Source organism: Crocuta crocuta, unplaced genomic scaffold (genome assembly GCF_008692635.1).
Source record: "Crocuta crocuta isolate KB4526 unplaced genomic scaffold, BGI_CrCroc_1.0 scaffold219, whole genome shotgun sequence".
NCBI classification, from domain to species: domain Eukaryota; kingdom Metazoa; phylum Chordata; class Mammalia; order Carnivora; family Hyaenidae; genus Crocuta; species Crocuta crocuta.
Window position 1 is genome coordinate 5723985 of NW_027551572.1, and position 20447 is coordinate 5744431.

Genomic DNA, 20447 nt, shown 5'->3' on the forward strand with positions numbered 1-20447 from the left:
TTCAAGGACTCCTTCAGCGCCTTTCCCTCTCTCTTCATCTTCTGGAATTCCTATGATACAGATATTGTTCTATTTGATTGTTATCACCCAGTTCTTGAACTCTCTTTTTTTTTTTTTTTGTGCTCCTGGATCAGTTTATCTCTCTTTTTCTTGGCCTCCTCTTTTTCTATAATTGTGTCTTCTAATTCACCTATTCTCCTCTCTGCCTCTTCAATCCATACATTGGCCGCCTCCATTTTATTATGCACCTCATTTATAGTATTTTTAAATTCATCACAACTATTTTTAACTCCATAGTCTTTGTAGCAATAGTTTCTCTGATGTCTTCCATCCCTTTTTCAAGCCCAGCGATTAATTTTATGACTATTGTTCTAAATTCTTGTTCAGTTATGTTGCTTATATCTGTTTTGAGCAGTTCCTTAGCTGTCATTTCTTCCTGGAATTTCTTTAGAGGGGAGTTCTTCTGTTTTGTCATTTTGGCTAGTTTTCTGTCTCCTGTTAGTTTTAAAAGCTTTATGTGCTCTGCACCTGCGAGTACTGCTGTATTAAAGAAGGCTTATTGACTGTTCAGGGCCTGTCTGTTCAGGAAGTGTTCTTTGAATGGTGTCTCTTGGCCTCTCTTGTTGAGATTTTGGTTATTTTAATTCCCTACTCATTGTGGTATTTGGGACTCTCCATGTGTACTTTGGCTTGTTTCTTGAGGTATCCCAGAAAGGAAAACAGACAGACTAACACACAAGGAACAAAGGCACACAAACGCACAGACAAATCCAACAAACCAGCAAACCAAAAGGGAAAAAGAAAAAAGAAAAAAGTCCAAAACATAAAGGACAGTCTAAAAGCATAAGACCTGAATTCCCAGCTACAAATAAAGAGCAGAGTGTATGCAGTGCTGATGGAAGAGCATATACAAAGAAAGAAATGACAGGGGTGGAGAGCAAGCAAAATTGGACAATGACCAGGCAGAGAGACTAAGAGGCTTAATTCACAGAGAGAAAGAGGAGAATATGGTAGGAGGCAAGGAGAAAGAAACGAAGATAATGTTACTCAGAGAAAGTATATAGTCTGATTATTCCAGAGAGAGAGCGATAGAAAGGTATCAGTGGAGGTGTAGAATATACATCTAGAGAATGGATTAAATATAACTGTTTAAGCAGACCAGTGACCAGAATGCCCAGTCCAGCAGAGGGGAGCAATATGAATGAGACAAGGGAAAATATATCTGAATAGAAAGAATTGATCTAGAATTAATCGCAGCAGTGCATCCATGTGGTCTTGCCTGGGACTCCAGTAAAAACAAGCAAACAACAAAAAAAAAGCAGCTGTCTAGCAGGGATGGGTGTGGTTTGGTATCGATTGGTCTTGGCCTCCACTGTACAGGAGGGTCTTAGCCTCCACTGTGTCCCGTGGGCCGCTCCCTGAGGTCCCACCTTGGTGGCTGTGGGGAGAGAAATGGCGGCGCCCCAGTCCCTTCTGGAACCAAGCGCTGCAAATCACTCTTTTGGGCCTGATCTCCCTGTGCCATGGGCACAGCCAAGGTGGGCCGTGTTCTAGGCCCCAAGCCCTGCCTCTTTTTCAGGTCTTAGTCTGCACACTTTATTGATACCGCCCTAAATATAATCCCACAGGCCGCTCTGCTCCCAGCCAGGGATGGAGCTGGGAAAGCAGCGGAGCAGTTTCTCCTGGCGCCGCCTGGGACCGGGCACCCAGCCCAAAGTCAGCACCGCAGCTAGAAATAGGATTGCTCTCCGTCCTGAACCAAGGGTTTTTCTCTTCTCCAGGGACAGTTTTATGAGCAGTTTCAGCCGCTCTTTCTCTTCCCCTCGACTCTCCGGGCTCCCCGTGAAGGGGGCTCCCTCCTCTCCCTCCGTGTCTCCTGGTCCCGGCCCGCCCCATCTTCCCCAGTCCACACTCACGCACCTATGAGGTTGTCCTCTCAGTGGACTCTGTGTCTTTTCCTCACAAACTCCCACGGTTCAGTGTCCTATGGCTTCAGGCCTTCTCTGCTCAAGAGATGGGGGCGAGTGAAATGTATGGAGCTCCCTACTTCTCCGCCATCTTGCCTCCCGCCTTCATTTTTGTTTTTAAATAGCAGAACCTTTGGGGCACCTGGATGGCTCAGTCAGTCAAGCGTCCAACACTCCATCTCAGCTCAAGTCATGATCTTGCGTTTTGTGAGATGGAGCCTGGCATCGGGATTTGTGATGACAGTGTGGATGAAGCCTGCTTGGGATTCTCTCTCCCTCTCTCTCTCCACCCTTTCCCTGTTCACATACTTACTCTCTCACTCTCAACATGTATAAAAACATTTTTAAAAATCTTTAAAAAGCAGAATCTTTTTCTTTTTTTAACTAACAAAACTGTCATTAACCCCAGTATGCAAGATAGGTAAGACTAGTATTTTATCAGCATGGATTTATTTTACACATTTCAGCTTTATAATATTTGACATTCACTTATTACATAAGTTAATCAAACAGCACACTTTTGATAAACACAAACATTTGAAACTGGAGTTAATGGGATTAATTGCAGTCTTAACAGCAATGTAAACACTGAAGAAATTTGAATCATAGGTTTGTGAACTTTCTAAAACACTTGTACAGAATTCTGGGATTCTGTGGAACATAGTTTGACAAACACTTCAACATTAAATTCTTCCCAGAAGGCAAGCCTTTCTCAGCCTTAACTGTCCAAACTCTGCTCAGGATGCCATATTATTGATGCCACATTTCCTGTGTTTGCTACATGGATGATATCATGTCTTCTGAGAATATTTGGATCTTTCTGAGGGGTTTTTATATCCACATCCATGTGAACACCTTTCTCTCTAGGGTCATCTAACTCTTCTTTGCCAACTCCTCTTCTGGGTCCTATTGTCTCACTACCCAGAGCCATTTACTGTTAACAGATTGGTGAATTTCCCTGTTTTTTTTCTCTGCAGAATTGTTTACAAGTACTTGAAATCATACTTTATATATAACATATATATATATGAACTTATATTCTTATAGTTTTCACTTACATTATAACAAAGCATTTTCCCACATCATCAACTCTTCAGAAATATAATTTTAGCAGTGGTAAATGTTTCCACCATATTGCTTCTACCACAATTGACTCCAGTTATTCTCTATAGCTGAACATCCAGATTGCTTCTAATTGTTCACAGTTATTTTTAAAAGCCATGACAGTGTTTGTAAATACTCTTTTTAGTTATTTTTGTGGAATGGACTTTTCAGGCATTGAACAAACTGTTTAAGGAGGCAAACTTTTTTTTTTTTTTAATTTTAGAGAGAGATAGAAAACTCTTTTAGGGAGAGGGGTTGAAGGACAGAGAGAGAGAATCCTAAGCAGGCTCCATGCACAGCACAGAGCCCAACACAAGGTTGGATCTCACAACCCTGGGATCATGACCTGAGCTGAAATCAAGAGTTGGACCCTCAATCAACTGAACCACCCAGTTGCCCTGCAAACATTTTTTAAGAATTATTTTCCTAAAACGCTGCAACAATGTGTAAGCATGTAAGAATATCTACTTATTGAGGCCTAGAAATTTTACATAGTTTCTAACTTGATAGCTACAAAGTTATATTTCCTTGTTTAAATTTGCATATCTACACTAGTAGGAATTGAACATTTCTACACATATCAGCCATTTGTAGTTACTTTATTGCAAATATCTTTCTTCTTTGCCTATTTATTTCCTAGTATACTAGTAACTTTTCTATGATTTCCATGAATTCTCTGAATGTCAGAAATAATTTATAAGTAGTACACTCATTGATTTTAATCCAGATGTTTTGCTATAGAGCAATCTGAAAACAATATATTGGGGATCACTCCTATTTTTCCTTGTTCACTTTGTTACATTTAAAAAAGTGAGATTGTAGTTTGTGACACCTGAACTATTAGAATTATAAATCTGTAAGGTCCAAAGTAGTAAGTACCACTATAAATACATTGTAATTCATCCAAAATGCAATGACTATTTCTCTTTTTTTTTAATGTTTATTTTTGAGACAAAGAGAGCTTGAGTAGGGGAGGGGCAGAGAGAGAGACGGATGGAGGATCCAAACTGGGCTCGGTGCTGCTATCAGATCTTAACGGTGAGATCATGACCTGAGCTGAAGTGGGATGCTCAACTGACTGAGCCACCCAGGAACCCCTCAGTTACTATTTCTTGAGAGCCCATCATGGGCTAGACATTGTTCTTAGGGCCAGGAACACAACAGCACCAAGCAAGATAGAGTCTCTGCAGTTTACTGACTTTACTCAGATACCTTGATAGTCTAGTATATACCTGAGAGCAAGCAGCCTAACTGGTGGCACAAATACTGTCCTTTGGAAACTGTGCAATTATTCAGAGAAAAGCTTCTTAGGCAGTAAGTCAAATGATGAGGGGGCTACTAGTGAGAGAATCACAGCCAGCACCCAGTGACAACTGATGTAATAACCTCTTGGGTCGCAAAGTCCTAGAAGCTGACAGTTGAGATCATCTAATTCCACCTATTCATTCCTTCATTTCTATTTCAGTCTTTAAGATTAATTAGGTCCAGGGTCAGGGAAATATAAGGACTGTGGGACCCATACCTCTTTGTCTGCCTAGAGTCACCCTTGATACTAATCTACTTCTCACCTTATATCTTTAGCAACTATTTAAGGCCATGTGCAACCAAATCCCTGCTTGCCATCCCAATCCTAGGAACATATCCCTCCCTCGCTGGCTCCCTTCATCACTACCTAATTTTCTCCTTACTCTGTTAGTTCTTTGGGGCCAGGGCTCTCTTGGTTAGGGTTTATCCCTGTGGCTGGATTCTTGTCTCCTGCTGCTGCGTTTCTCTCATGAAGATGGTCTACCCGGATCTGATGCTCGCTGGTCATGCTCGCTGCAGCCTTCTCACTGAGCATCACAGATACCTTTCTATTGCCTCCAGAAAGCATTTAGGAAGTGGAATCAACAGTGATAGATGAAGGTGATAAGATCTGAAAAGGATGATTTTGCAGGATTGTGCTTGGATGACCAAAGGAATGAGAGTTTCATTCAGTGAGACTGGAAACGGGGAGGAGCAGTCTTGCTGGGAGAAATGACAGGTCAGTTTTGGACATGTTGGATGTGAGGTTTCCCTGAAGGATCTCCAGAAGATACCTAGTGGAGAGTTGGATGTATGTCTTAAGAGCTCAGGAGATAGTGTTACATTGTATAAATATTTCTCAGTATACAAATATAAGTATATTTTTATTATATATATATTATATCCATACATATACACAGACAACACTTTAAAAGCTAAGCATCTGTCAGTGATCAAGATTTCTGGAAAGATCACTGAGCAAACCAAAGTTCTTTTCCCGTTATGCAAACCTCTACATTTTGTTAATCAACAGTTCTATATAATTAGAAGCTCATTTCCATGTTAATATAGAAAGTCTTAACCATGCTGAAATTCGCCTAATGTCACTAAGGTCAAATGTTGAATAAATATTTGCTCAAAGAGGAGTATTACAGGTCAAGGCTTCTAACCTGAAACTTAATCAATCCAGGTCTGATTTGAACTTTCTGTAGGGTTTGTGGTTGTTTAACAATGTTTCGCCTGCCAATCAGTAATTATTTTCTGCCCCTCCATTCAAAAGACAACATACTGAATACCTAAGAGAAACTTTAAAACAATAATACAAGATCTGATTCTACCACAAGAAACTAAATCAATACAAAGAAATTCTGGGGGCAAAACAGTATCTCCCTACCACACTTGGGGGGTCATATACTCCTTTAATGGGGCACTCATAATTCCCATTACAGTTAATGGGAGTCACATGTGTGTATCAGGAGGTGTGCAAGCCTTGCTGTCTCCAACAGAAAATGATTCCTTTTGTGTTGATCTTCTAGCTGTGTTTTCATTCTACCTTTTAAAACCATTACACCTAACAGAGTTTTGAGTGCATTATAGGTAACTTTAAGAAGCCATCATTATCTTCTCTCTCTTAACCACATAATAGGGGGTAGAAAAGTGAGAGCACAGTATATATACCACGCTGAGGAGAAGGAACTTGCCTTGAATTTTTGAACCCTCAGCCTATTTTCTGTAATGCTCAGTGGTGAATCACTCTTAAGTGCTCCATCATTCACTAGGATATGTGCTTCCTGCCAAAGGTTACCAGATTACAAAAGTATCCTCAGCTCAGAAGGGACTCATAATTCACCATCACCTTATTTTGACACTAAGAGAGAAAATATGTGCATCAAGACAAGTAGAGGAAATAATGGGAAAAAAAAAACCTATATTAAGTTAACAATGCAGCAAACACTCCAAAGGGAAAAATACAGACTAGAACAATAATAAGGATAATAGAAAAGTAATGCTATTAAGTTATGAAGAGAGATTTGCTAGCCAGCTCATGAACACTCCCCTGAGCAAAGTTAGTTTCTTAAAGAACTTCATTTAGGCCTGAGAGGAAATGGGGAAGTTAAGATAGTTCCCAAAGTTGGAAGAAAATAGGTAGTTGTGCCAATATCTGAAAGACAAGGTCAAATACATTTACTGAAGGTGAAGGAAGTATCTGGAAAATATTAAAAGCACAATGACTTGGAAGGCGCTGTTAACATGCAAAAGATGAACAATGTAAGGTCACAGAGGCAGGGTGGTAGAAACCTCACGAACCTAGACAATCAAAGTGAAATGTTAGAAGATTAATATGTAGGAAAAATGAGAGATACGATATTTATGAAAAAGTCCTGAGTAATGCTGTATGCTCTTTGTCTGGTAAAAAGGTCATAGGAATGTATATCTTAAAGTTTAGTTCATCTCATTTTAGCAAATTTATAACCAAACAAGTGACATTTCCAGAAGAACACTAAAAGTAAAATTACCAGAAAGCTTCATGTATTGCTAATGCAGCTACAGTTTTCTTTTTTGCAACATAATTTCATCATAAACTTTGATGTAAATGCATATCACAAGGTAGTCAGCAAACATTTATAAATGCTGTAGTTGACTGCCTGGGCCAGACTTACTGAAGGCCCTATTTTAAGATGCCTGGATCACTAAGCAATGTAACACATTTCTTTTTCTTTTTTTTTTTTAAATGTTTTATTTATTTCTAGGAGAGAGAGAGAGAGAGAGAGACAGCGTGAGCAGGGGAGGGTCAGAGAGAGAGGGAGTCACAGACTGAAACAGGCTCCAGGCTCCAAGCTGGCAGTCAGCACAGAGCCCGACCCGGGGCCCAAACCCACAAACTGCAAGATCATGACCTAAGCGAAAGTCGGACGCTCAACCAACTAAGCGACCCAGGCGCCCCAACAATGTAAGACATTTCTATTCCTTGCAAATTCCTTCCTCTTCTGATCTGGGTGTTGTATTTTTCTGATGGTTTATATGTTGTTTGTTGGTTTAAGTGCCATAGTTCAATAAGCTCCTTTTTTCTTTACCTTTTTTAACTGAATATAACATATATATAGTAAAGAGGTCCCTTCATAAGGGTAGAATTTTTTTACAGATTCTATGAAGCCACAAAATATATACACTTTTACAACGTTCAATTGTACAATATTTTATAGTTCATATAAATTTGTGTAAGCTACACCTGAATGAAGATGTGTAACATTAATGGCACTCCCAAACCTCCCCATGTCCCTTTCCAGTCAATACCCCCATACGTTAATAGCTACTAATCTGACTTACAGCATTAGTTTTGCCTGCTTCAGCATTTCATATAAATGAAACCCTGAAATACGTCCAATGTTACTTTTAGAAAACTTTCCATAAGTGGACATAGGGAGTTCAGGTGTAACTCTGGGTATGAATGTGCTCAACAAATGCACCTTTCCTCCATTTCTACCCTCTCTTACAAACTATTCTGAAAAATATTTAAATGCAAACCCCTCACCCATTCCCTCAAAACAAAAAAAGCCCTTCAGAACTAATGTTTACTATGCTTCTCCTCAGCCCTGCCAACTTAGGTAGGAATGACAGAGTGGTTTGAGTTAAGTAATATCTGGAGTAGTAACTTCTCTCAGCTATTACAGTCTTTTTAATCAATGCTGATAATAAGGTTTTTCTTAAGTGTTGAAAATGAAATAAAACAAAAACTTGTGTGGGCTTCGTTTTGTTGTTGTTTACACATTTACATATTTTAAAAAATCAGGGGCACCTGGGTGGCTCAGTCGGTTAAGCGTCCGACTTCAGCTCAGGTCATGATCTCACGGTTCGTGGGTTCGAGCCCTGCGTCGGGCTCTGTGCTCACAGCTCAGAGCCTGGTGCTGCTTCAGATTCTGTGTCTCCCTCTCTCTCTACTCCTTCCCTACTCACACTCTGTCTTTCTGTCAAAAATAAATAAACATTAAAAAATTTTAATAAAAAATAATAAAAATTAAAAAAATCAAACGGGCCATAGGAGAAAGTCTTTGTTTTACCCTAGACCCCAAGACATCTAATCCTGTTTTCTCTAGAAGCAACCGTTATTAACTCACCTCTTGTGTATCTTTGTAAAAATAGTACACGCATGCTTATGTTTCTTCTTTTTTGCATGCATGGAATAATTCTAGGCAAATTATCCTGTACTTCACTATATTCAACTATAAATTTTATTGGAGATCATTTGTTATCAGCACATAGAGAACCACCAAGCTAATTTTAATGGCTTCATGCTACCACATTCTATGGTTATACTCTCACTTAATCAGAGTGTAGGATTTGAAAAAGAGGTAAGCATCCTTGTTTGGCCAGTGATTCTTTAGTCACAAGGAGACCAAAATTTGAGGACACTAAGAGGCAGGAATTAGCTAAAGAATTTTAGATATCCTTTACTTCCATTTAAGTGGATGGAAATTCCAAACAATATCTGGATATTTCCCACACCACTTTCAGCTCGCTGCCTGAAAACAGGAGTCTTGAGCTGATGTAGCTCCCCAGGTTAGTAGGATCAAATAATAACCCATGGTGTTAGAGAAACCAGATTCCACAGAATAATCTTGGCTATTCTAAGAAGTGGTATTCTGGTCTTTTTAAAAAGCCATAGTTTCAAGACTTAAAGTTTTCCTCCTGAGATCAGGAAGAAGGCAAGATGTTCTATTTCACCACCTTTATTCAACATTATACTGAAAGTTCTAGCCAGAAATTAGGCAGGGAAAAAAATAAAGGTATCCTAATTGGAAAGGAAGAAATAAAAATATTTCTGTTCATAGGTGACATAATCTCATATGTAGAAAATCCTAAAGAATCTATTTAGAGCAAATAAATCCAGCAAAGTTGCAGGATACAAGATTTACACACAAAACTCAGCTGTATCTTTATGCACTCGCAATGAACAACCCAAAAAGGAAATTAAGAAACCAATTACATTTACAATAGCATAAAAAAATTAAATGCTTAGGTAAAATTTAACCAAGGAGGGCAAGACTTATATACTGAAAACAAAATAAAGCCAAGTATTGCTGCAAGAAATTAAAGGGCTAAAGAAATGGAAAGATATTCTGTGATTATAGATGGGAAGACTTGATACCCAAACAAATCTAAAGATCTCCACCAAAATGCTAATGACCTTTTTAGCAGAAATAGAAATATTCATCATAAAATTTGCATTGAATTTTAATGCACTGCAAACAGCCAAAGCAATCCTGAAAAAGAATAAAGTTGGAGGTCGCACATTTCCTGACTGCAAAACTTACTACAAAGCCACAGTAATCAAAAACACTTCCATCACTTTCCAAAGTTCCCTAATGCTTCCTTGGCAGTCAGTCACTCCGTATTCCAGCCCTGGGCAACCACTGATTTGCTTTTTGCCATAGTTCTGCCTTGTCTAGGATTTCATAGAAATGTAATCATATAGTATGTAGTCATTTCTGTCAGGCTTCTTTGACTTAAATGATGTTTTCAAGATTCATTCATGCTGTTATACATGTGAGTAGCTCATTCTCCTCTGAGTTGAGCAGTTTTCCATTGTATGGATATATTACAATTTTATCCATTCACCATTCACGGTTGATGGACATTTGGGTTATTTGCTGGTTTGGTTTTTGTTTTGTTTTGTTTTCTTTTCTTTTTTATAGTTTTTTAAGTTATTTATTTATTTATTTAAGTTTATTTACTTATTTTGAGAGAGAGAGAGTGAGAGAGAGCAGGGGAAAGGCAGAGAGAGAGAGAATTCCAACCAGGCTCTGCACTGTCAGCATGGAGCACAGCATGGGGCTCAAACTCATGAACTGGAAGATCGTGACTTAAGCCAAAACCAAGAGCTGGAAGCTTAACTAACTGAGCCACCCAGGCACCCCTCTTTTTTACAGTTTCATTCTGTGGTGTCAAGTTCTACATGTACCCCATTTGCAACTAATAGGAATTCTTGAATCTGTGGATTGGTGATTTTTGCCAAAAAAAAAAAAAAAAAACAAACTTGCCTTTTCATATATTGCCTCTTCTCTCTTCTCTCTCCCCTTCCTTTTTAGAATTTCATTAGATGCATGTCAGACCTTCTCCTATTATCCTCCATGTTGCTACTCTTTCTTCCATATTACCTTTTTGTCTCTTCATGCTTCATTCTGAATAATTCCTTTAGTAGTACCTTCTAATACAAACATTTTCTCTTCTTGATCTACCCTGAATATTTCTAGGACCCTGGAAAAGAGTACAAATGAAAGGCCACATAATATATAGACATATTTAAAAGTCAGAAATCAAAACTAACAAAGACTTAAAGAAAATATATTCCCTCCTCCTATCTTGACAAAGGCCAGGTTTGAATGTAAAATTCTTGGATACCTAGAGCTCTGCCCTATACTATGGTAGCACAGGGAATATTGACTCCTATCTGCCAACCCCAAACCCTCTCTTTTTATCCTCAGCTACATTCCACACTACATTGGGGTGTGACCCAGGGAAGAGGTCTGCATCAGGAACCAGAAACTGGATTGGAACTATTTGAGATGGGAATTTCATTGTCTTTGCTGCCAGGAGTATGATCTATAAGGGGGCATACAGATTTCATGACTGGCTATATCTTTAGCCATGCAGATTCCTTGTGACTGGATGAAGGCCAGAACAGACTCCAAAGTACAAGGCCCAAGATTGGGTCTAAGGGTAGTACTGCTCTCTTTTGCTACATTCAGCTCATCTCTTGACGTTTTTTAAAAATTTCAGTTAGTATATTGTCAATTTTCAGAAGATCTAGTTGATTAGTTTTAAAAATCTACTGTTTTACTCATATTTTTAGCTGCTTCTTTTATGTTTTACAATAGTCAGCCATATTTATTTTATATTCTGTGTCTGATATTCTAATATCTGAAGCGTTTCTGGGTCTTATTCTGCTACCTGTTGTTTTGGTTGGTTGGCTTTTGATTTTAGTGCCTTCTATCTTTGTGTCTTTTGTATGATTTTTGAACTCATACTTCTTGAAATCTATGTGGCATTCTTCAAACCATAGAATTATTCAAAGCACAGAAGTCTTGAAAGCTTGGAATAAAAGGGGTTCCTATAAAAAGATTCATCTTTGCTTCTCCCAGGCAACTGAGTACATGACAAGTCTGGAAAACTTGAAACCAGATTTTCAGTCCATGTTTTTATGAACTATCCAGATAGTGAAATTTCAGGCTGAAAAGCCATGTGAGGGCTCACTTGTGACTGCATGTTCTCAGAAATTTGCCTTCTTGTTTCCATCCAACTGAGTGCCACAGTTGCTGGGCAATTTTCCAAGAGTTGGGCTGGATTTCCTCTTTTATATTAAAAAAAAATTAAGTTTATTTACTTTTGAGATAGAGAGAGACAGAGCGAGTGGGGTCGGAGCAGAGAGAGAGGGAGAGAGAGAATGTCAAGCAGGCTCCGCGCTGTCAGCCCAGAGCCCGATGTGAGACTCTAACTCACAAACCATGAGATTCTGACTTGAGCCGAAACCGAGTTGGATGCTTAACTGACTGAGCTGTGCAGGTGCCTCTGAGGTAGATTTCTTTTATGAATAATGTATTGGAAGGTTTCCTTTTGAAATCACAGTCTAGAGTAGGCTTTGGGCTTTGTCTTTTGTAATCTCCTGCCTATAAGCTATGAAAATTCATCAAGTTAGGCAAATGCCATCTAGGTTATCACCTTCTTTTGTCTTAAGTATTCTTTACTTTCTTGGCAAGAAAGAAGATGTTTTATCCTCCATTTTCAGTTATTTTCAGGAGGGAGGTCAGGTGGGGTACCTAGCCTGCTTTATTGCTATATACGTCTTATGCAACCTTAACATTTCTCCCGGTTTATTTTTTCTTAATTCCCACTTAATTCTACTCCCAATGCATTGGCTCATACACATATAGTTTCTGGCTCCACCCAAAAGCCTTCCAACTATATTCCCTGCTTCTAGTCTCTTTCCTGCCTCTTCTCTCCATCTCCCATCCCTCCAACTGAATTGTATCAATTAACGTCTCAGCGAAAAACAGTTCACCCAAAGAGTTCAAATGAAAGAGTTCAAATGAAAATACTCTGATGAAATAAGTTGCATCTGAAGGGCTGACAGAGGTAAGGGAGTGAATAAGAGTTGATGAGGCACTTGGAGACTAGCTACAGAGGAGATGCTAAAAAGACAAAAGGAGAAAAAAGTTCCTAGAGCCATGGAGGAGGGGCCACCTGGCAAGAGCTGTAGCCATGAAGGAATGAAGCTACTGTTGGGAGAGATAACATCAAAGGAGAGAAGTGGGGAAGAAATGCCAAATTTCACCTTCTCTCTGCCTTCTGATAACCTTGCTTAAGCCTATCATTAGTCAAACTCAACTATAAAAAAGTTTTCAGAGAAGCTGGGGTCACTCCCCACAGGCATAGACATTGGCAAAGAAGGGCAAGAAATGAATCTGAGGGCCAAAAATACCACCACATCAGACTTGCTTCACACGCTTTGAAAAGTCAAATGTCTGCTATGCCAACCTTACACCATCCTCCTACTTGAAATCTGTCAGTGGATTCACGTCATCTTCAGAACTAAATCGAAACTGGGATATGTGACTTTGGCCCTGCTTGTCACTTCATTCCCTAGTACTTATCCTAGCCTACAACCATTCGGAATTATTTCCAGATTCTGCAGTTGTCCATGCTCTCATACCTCTGTACATTGGCCACATTCCTTCCTCTTCCAAAGGCAACTTTCTGCATCTTCTTTGCTTGGTTAGCTTCTATTCAGCCTTCCAGAATTGAAGGTTTAGCTCTGGAATCCCATCCTCCTGAAAATTTTCTTTCCCAGAGTGTTTCCATCATTTCCCTATGGAATCCCATCACAATATTTAGTTGAACTGAATGTGCCAAGAGATATGCCTTTTAGCTCTTGCATACAGCACCTGGCACCATTCCAGGCACATGGTAGTCAATCAGTAGCAAAATTTCAAACTAAACAAAAACCAAATATTAGAAAAAGAAGGAAGAAAACAAAAATATACAGTTTGAAATTTTAGGTTATGGGGAAATATCTTGAAATTCAAAGAATTTTCTTTCTCAAGTTTATTTCTGGAATAAATATCTTGTATATAGGCAAAGTAAGATAAGAAAAAGATTAGGTACAGTCCCAAGGACTTAGAATTTGAATCCTTGAATCCTAGATTTGGGCAATGTCTCTCTAGAATTTAATAAAGACATTTCTTTGGTGTTAGCTTTGTTTCTAGATACGCCTTTAAATTATTTAATACAAAAATTTTAAATGTGTATTGACCCATAAATTTCTGGTAAATTCATATTCCAATAACTTTTCCTTTTTTGTATATTAAAAGAAACCCAAAACTGTGCAAACCATTCTTGTTTGGTTTTAAATAGATGACATGATTGATTTCAATAGTGGTATCTTTTCAAAAATTATTTAACAGAAAATAAAAATGCTACCTACCACACTGCAACAAAGTACTGGAGAATTATTTGCAATGGTGATAAATATTTATTTATTTAGCTAGCTAGCTATTTATTCCAACAGTAATCATTTTATTTGTGGGCTCAGATGAATATTCATTGTGTACATGATGAAATTTAGGAGAAAATACAGGAATTAGAAGCTTTTATTGCTAATTTTAATAACTGTAGCACTCCAGCTAAGCTAGTTTACAACTCCCCAAGAATGCTAAAAACTGAATACTTAATTTTGTTTTTTTCTAATTAAAGACAAATCGCCACATTTCTGAAGGAATGGGTTACACTCCTTTTTCAAACTTTAGTTTTATATTTTAGATATTGCTTAAGATGCCACATGACACCTCTGTAAGGCATTTTTCCCCTAAAACTGGTGTATATAGCCTTAAAAAATGTTCATGTCCAGTGTTATACATAGGTTCACCGCCAGAAAATAGCCCTTCTTTAAATCCGGTCAATGTTGAGTCAAAGATCTTAATATATAACTTATACAACGCTGACCAACGGACCAGAATAGGTTAAAGGTCGGTGTGCCAGCTTCTCTTTAAGATACTGACGATAGAAGGCCTCGACTTGGGAAACTGTAAGCCTAGAAAACACTACACATCCCAGCATACTTTGCGATTATCATTGACCATAACTCCCAGAATGCATTGCTGGCCGCACGCCGGTTTCCCTTATAGCTGGGGATTGTAGTTTCCCTCTCTGGTCGTGTCAATCTGCAAGGCAAGGGCGGTGGTTGCTTATCCAGTCCGAGGATATCAGGCGTATTCTTCCAATTTTTAGCAAAGTGGAAACACTCGAGCCCCTGGGCTAAGTTCTTTGTCTTACCTCTTGGTTTCTACTTTACACAGGTAAGTAACAGAGGGGCTGCAATTCCACGCAGCGGGGCCCCACCCCTGCTCTCTGGAAGCGACCTCGTTCTGGTGAAGCTATTTGTCCCTAAGCTCTCGCCGTAGTGGCCGCCGCCCATTTCTCTTTGTGTGTGCTCCGGGAAGCCGCGGAGCGAGTGGCGGCGATTCTCGGAGTTGGGGGTGGAAGAGAGGGACGTCGTTGCAGGCGGGCGGGAGCTTTTCTATCCCGCCAGCTTACAGGTGGGTTGACTGTGCTTCCCTCAAGACCCTTCTGTCTGTTTGTCGCACGTCGGGGCTCCAAGAGCGGTTTGGCAGTTCCTGCTGACCGCGCTTCCCGGCCCGGCTCCTGAAGGAGAGGTGAGGAGAGCCAGGTGCGGTGACTCAGGAAGGCGGGGGGAGACGAGACCACTTTCTAACCTCCTTGACTCGCCGGAGGTGGTCGGCGGAGCCTCGAGTCTTGCTCGGCCCCCCGTGGCCCCCTTTCCCAGACATCCTGTCCTGGACCGCGCCCTCTTGGTGGTGACCTCAGGGGAAAAGCGACTCCTCGCCTTGCTCCATTTTATAAATGTAATTTATAAATAAATTACTACGTGGGGTTGACAGAGTTTTCCCTCTGGAAAACACCCTCTGGACCGCGTGTGTTGGAAAGTACCCGAAGGTGGAGGATGTAGCACAAAATTACAGAGACTTTGTTTTCCTTGTAGTTTTGAGAAAGTGAACTTGTCACTCGGAGCTGCCAGCCTCAGAGGAAGAGCCGGTCAGCTGTATGTAGTTTAGCCAGTCAGACTTTGTTGTTGGGCTTTGACTAAAAATACACTTACTTTAACTAAATATATATGGTAGTTAATGATGGTAATTTTTGTGTTTTGCTTGTCTTGAATATTACTATTACACGTCAGTTTTAGAATTTACAGGAATTTTTGTCTGCATGTTGTTTTCATCAAATTTCTAGGGATGAATGCAAAACTCTGGTGATAGGTTTGATCTATGGCATATAGCCTGAGAGCTCCTTACTGCCAATCCATGTCTTCCGTTTAAGAGTCAGAGACATTGTGTTAAATTTGGACATGTGGACATTATAAAGCTTACTATGTGCTGGCTACTTTGCTCAACCTCAAATATTTACTTATATACATTTCTTTCTGATGTTTCCCAAGTCTTATATATATGTATTTGTATATACATATATATATGCTCCCATATTTGAAAAGTAGAGTTTATATGTTGTCTTTCAATCGCATTGAACTATATGGCCTTTTGAGATAATTCTCTTATTGAAGACTAATAGTTTAAAAGAGCGCAGCTTTTACCAACATAATGATGATTGTAAATGATTCTATGTTTTTTAAGGTCACAAACATGTCGGACAAAAGTGAATTAAAAGCAGAATTGGAACGTAAGAAGCAGCGGTTGGCCCAAATCAGAGAGGAAAAGAAGAGGAAAGAAGAAGAAAGGAAAAAAAAGGAAGTATGTTTTCTTTTTTTAATAAACAATGTAAAATACTTGGATTTAATATCAAGTAGACTTTTAGGTAATACCTTCAGACTAGTTAAAAATCTAGCAGTTGTGACTGTAAGCAGAGCACTGTATGTGAATTTTACTTTAAGGAAATCAGATATATAAAAATGTGAAAATGACAAAGTTGATAAATTAAAATGATTTTTTTACTGAATACAAATATTTCATATGGATTGATGCATAAAACTTCAATTTACATATTTTTCTCTAAGAATATGTTTGTTATATAAAGTTACGGCTATCTGCCTTGTAATAGCTCTTAAAACATGGCATATATATCATAACTTAGTTTGGATTTTGAACTTAGTTTTCTGAATGTTTTGCCAGTCTGTTCTAATAATTTGCAAGAATAAATAACGGCAAAGAGAAATGTATGATAGAATATTTCATTGACTGGGAATTTGTTCTTATCTCCTTCATGATGAAATACTGAAATATTTTTGCCAACTAGTGAGTTTGATACTGCCTTAAAGACAGACCAGGTAGCTCTGTCTTCTGATTTTTCACATCATCATTTCATTATGTATGGCAATTACACATTACCCCTGAGCTGGAGATATTTTGCTCGCTCCTATTTTGAAATGTACTTTTTTTCCCAGTGGAAACTATTTGGACAGATTTGTATAATTTTACCACAGATATGTTTTATTTTTTTATTTATTTATTTTTTTTTACAAATAGTTTATTGTCAAATTAGTTTCCACATAACACTCAGTGCTCATCCCCACAAGTGTCCTCCTCCATGCCCATCCCTCCTCCCCCCCACATCCATCAGTCCTCAGTTTTTGTCAGCATTCAAGAGTCTCTCATGGTTTGCCTCTCTCCCTTCCCCCAACAATTTCCCCCCTTCTTCTGCCCCTTGTTCCTCAGTTAAGTTCCTCCTAATCCTCCTATACGTGCAAACATATGATATTTGTCCTTCTCTGCCTGACTTATTTCGCTCAGCATAACACCCTCAAGGTCCATCCATGTTGCTACACATGGCCAGATTTCATTGTTTCTCATTGCCATGTAGTATTCCATGGTATAGATAAACCACATCTTCTTGATCCATTCATCCGTTGATGGACACTTAGGCTCTTTCCATGTTTTAGCTATTGTGGAGAGTGCTGCTATGAACATTGGGGTACACGTGCTCCTATGCCTCAGCATTTCTGTATCCCTTGGGTAAATTCCTAGCAGTGCTATTGCTGGGTCCTAGGGGAGTTCTATTGTTAGTTTCCTGAGGAACCTCCACACTGTTTTCCAGAGGGGCTGTACCAGTTTACATTCCCACCAACAGTGTAGGAGGGTGCCCGTTTCTCCACATCCTCGCCAGCATCTAGAGTTCTCTGATTTGCTCATTTTAGCCACTCTGACTGGCGTGAGGTGGTATCTCAGTGTGGTTTTGATTTGTATTTCCCTGATGAGGAGGGATGCTGAGCATCGTTTCATGTGTCTGTTGGCCACCACAGATGTGTTTTAAATGGTCAGTGTACGATAATTTGTCCTAAGTGTAACATTAGTACCAAGATTTTCGATTTGATAGCTAATAGTCAAGACTTTTAGAAATCTCTTAAGGGAAAAGAAAATCAGAAAAATTAAAAGTATAATTTATGTGCAGCATTGCTATGATGCTGTAAGGGCCTGTAATTGAGAATTTTCTAATTTATTCTGAACCTTTCTGTAATACATTATAGGAAAGTTGGAGATTTAAATTAGCTGTTTGATTAAAAGCTAACTGATAGAATGGTAGAGCCATTTCAAAGTAGTATCTATAGCCTTAAACCCTTCAGTGCTGAAAGCATATTTGATTTTTGTTTTCCAAAGATGGCCATAAGTGGCATAAATTGCCTCTTAGGGATATCTACGACATAATTTATAGCTAATTTAAAATTTGTAAAACATTATGAGGGATAATTTAATAGTATTAAATAGTCTACTAATATATTGCTGGATACAGGTAAATTATCAAGTTGGTAATATAGCCTCTTTGGCTATTTTGATGAAGTTCACTGATGACTTCTTTAAGTTAAAATGGTATCATAAAATATTATGATTGACAAAATCTACTGCAGATAATTGTATAAATAATAGTTGTCTAGACAAAATAGGCATCTGAGGTGAATATATAACACTTCTCCTTTTGCTTCAAAAGGTTTAAGTTTCACTTGAAATGTTTTGGATGATTTGAAATTATTGAGACTCTAACTGGAAGATTTTGCTAAAATTATGAATGGCTAAAATCTGGCAATAATTTTGTTATGCAAAAGTGAATTTTAATTTTACCAAATCCATCTATGTTTTTATTATCATAAAAATAGTACCTATAATTTAAAAAACTAAAATGAAAACTTTTCTCCAGATGAATTTTTGACAGGTATCCTCTACATAAAATTGTATAAATATAATGAAAACTTAGTACAAAAGTTTCAGATATTCATACTTGTTTCCAGCAGATCACATTGTCCATTTACTTAGAATGTGTTACCTGTTAAATAATCTTTTTATTTTTCATACTGTTGTGATATTTATATCTAAGCTTTTGTGCTTCTAGGGGAGGTTTCCACAATTCCTAACAATGAGTAGCGGTTTCAAACTGCAGATAAATAGAAATAACTGTACTTTTTAAATTTATTAAGTAAAAACTTTTGTGGGAACTCCTTCATTACATATCATTTGGAGATTACTTACTAGGACTCTGTTTAGAATGATTTTCATTTAATGACTATAATGTGTATTCAAAACTAAGTCCACTCTCCCAAAGCATACAGTATTAGTACATTATTTAAAATACACTTTTTTGTGGGGCTCCTGGGTGGCTCAGTCGGTTAAGCCTCTGACTTCAACTCAGGTCATGATCTTGTGGTTTGTGAATTCGAGCTCCCTGTTGGGCTTGGTGTTGACAGCTGAGAGCCTGGAGCCTGTTTCAGAGTCTTGTCTTCCTCTCTCTCTCTGCCCCTCCCCTGCTCGCACTCTGTCTCTATCAAAAATAAATAAATATTAAAAAAAATTTTTTTAAATACACTTTTTTGCAAACAAATATTTCGTGTCCTATGTAAACTTAAGTTTTTAACTTTAAAAATATAGACTGATCAGAAGAAGGAAGCAGTTGCTCCTGTACAAGAAGAATCAGATCTTGAAAAAAAAAGAAGAGAAGCTGAAGCATTGCTTCAAAGCATGGGGCTAACTCCAGAATCCCCCATTGGTAAGGATAAGAATATATCCATTTATAAGAGATAGAAATAGATTTTATTCAGGTCAGACATATCTGAGGTGAATGAGTTGACTTTAATATGTTTTGCATATTTTTCTTAAAAATGTCTCTTAAAAATGATTCATCTTATAATTTCTTCAGAATTATCTTTTTTTCACATGTGCCACTACATGACTATTTTGTTTGTTTAAAAGAGCTGCAAGGTTAGGTGTACTTATTAACATACAGTGAACAACCTATTGACTTTTATTGTTCAATCAGTAATTTATGTCAACATTTGTTGAATAAGTTTTCTGTGCTATACTGTAGTTAGCTCAAAGATAACTGTGATTCCTGATCTTAACTCTATATTTCTTTCTGTAGGTTAAAGTGAGATATAATGAATAAAGTTCTTAAAGCATGTTAGTATTCAAAGTATTTCTTCCTTCAGAGGAAGGAAAAGAAAGGCTTTTCCTGTCACTGCCAATAAAGGAAGTAATATCAGCAGCTTATTTTTGCAGTGATTTGACTTGTTCTGTTTTTGTGCTATTCATTTTGATAACAGTACTAAACCAGAAAGCTCAAATAGTAGAGGTACTGAAGACAATCTAGTTACATATCAGAAAATATTAAATATTTAAAATAATTCTGAGTTGGGTGGTATTACATAGTATTTGAGTTTGACATGGTCTTTGTCATTTAGGGTTACTTTGTGGGCTAATTCCAGGTAGTTCAGGGTACATATACCAGAAGTAGTAACTGCTGTTTGCCTCTTGTGAAACTACAATATAACTATTTCTAGAGCCGATATTTCTAAAAGGTTTCAAGATGAACTATTGGTTACTTTCATAGCCTGCTTCATTGTTATTTCTTTCAGCTCATTTGCTGAAATGAGTAGGATTTGAAGATTGAAGTATATTAACTTAAATTGTCTTTATTTAATAATCTTATATTGTATAATGGCAGTTTTAAAAGTAAATCAATCAACACTTGTTAAAAAAAATACTCTAGTAACTAAACCAAATTGCCGTTGGTTGCATAGTCTATGAT

General features: G+C 38.1%; 1 protein-coding gene across 6 annotated transcripts in view; it reads left to right on the forward strand.

Moving 5' to 3' along the window:
- The first annotated feature begins 14562 nt into the window (after positions 1-14562).
- The window catches only part of DYNC1I2 (dynein cytoplasmic 1 intermediate chain 2), a 60820-nt gene continuing 54935 nt past the window's right edge, over positions 14563-20447 (forward strand). For 4 of the 6 annotated variants that reach the window (XM_077751133.1, XM_077751136.1, XM_077751137.1 and 1 more), the window contains exons 1-3: positions 14819-14944; positions 16055-16171; positions 19292-19409. In XM_077751133.1, coding sequence (XP_077607259.1) covers positions 16064-16171; positions 19292-19409 — 226 coding nt within the window. In that variant the 5' untranslated portion in view covers positions 14819-14944; positions 16055-16063. Of the gene's footprint in view, positions 14705-14818; positions 14945-14964; positions 15062-16054; positions 16172-19291; positions 19410-20447 lie in introns of those variants that run through there. The other 2 variants (XM_077751134.1, XM_077751135.1) reach the window with 2 other exon arrangements.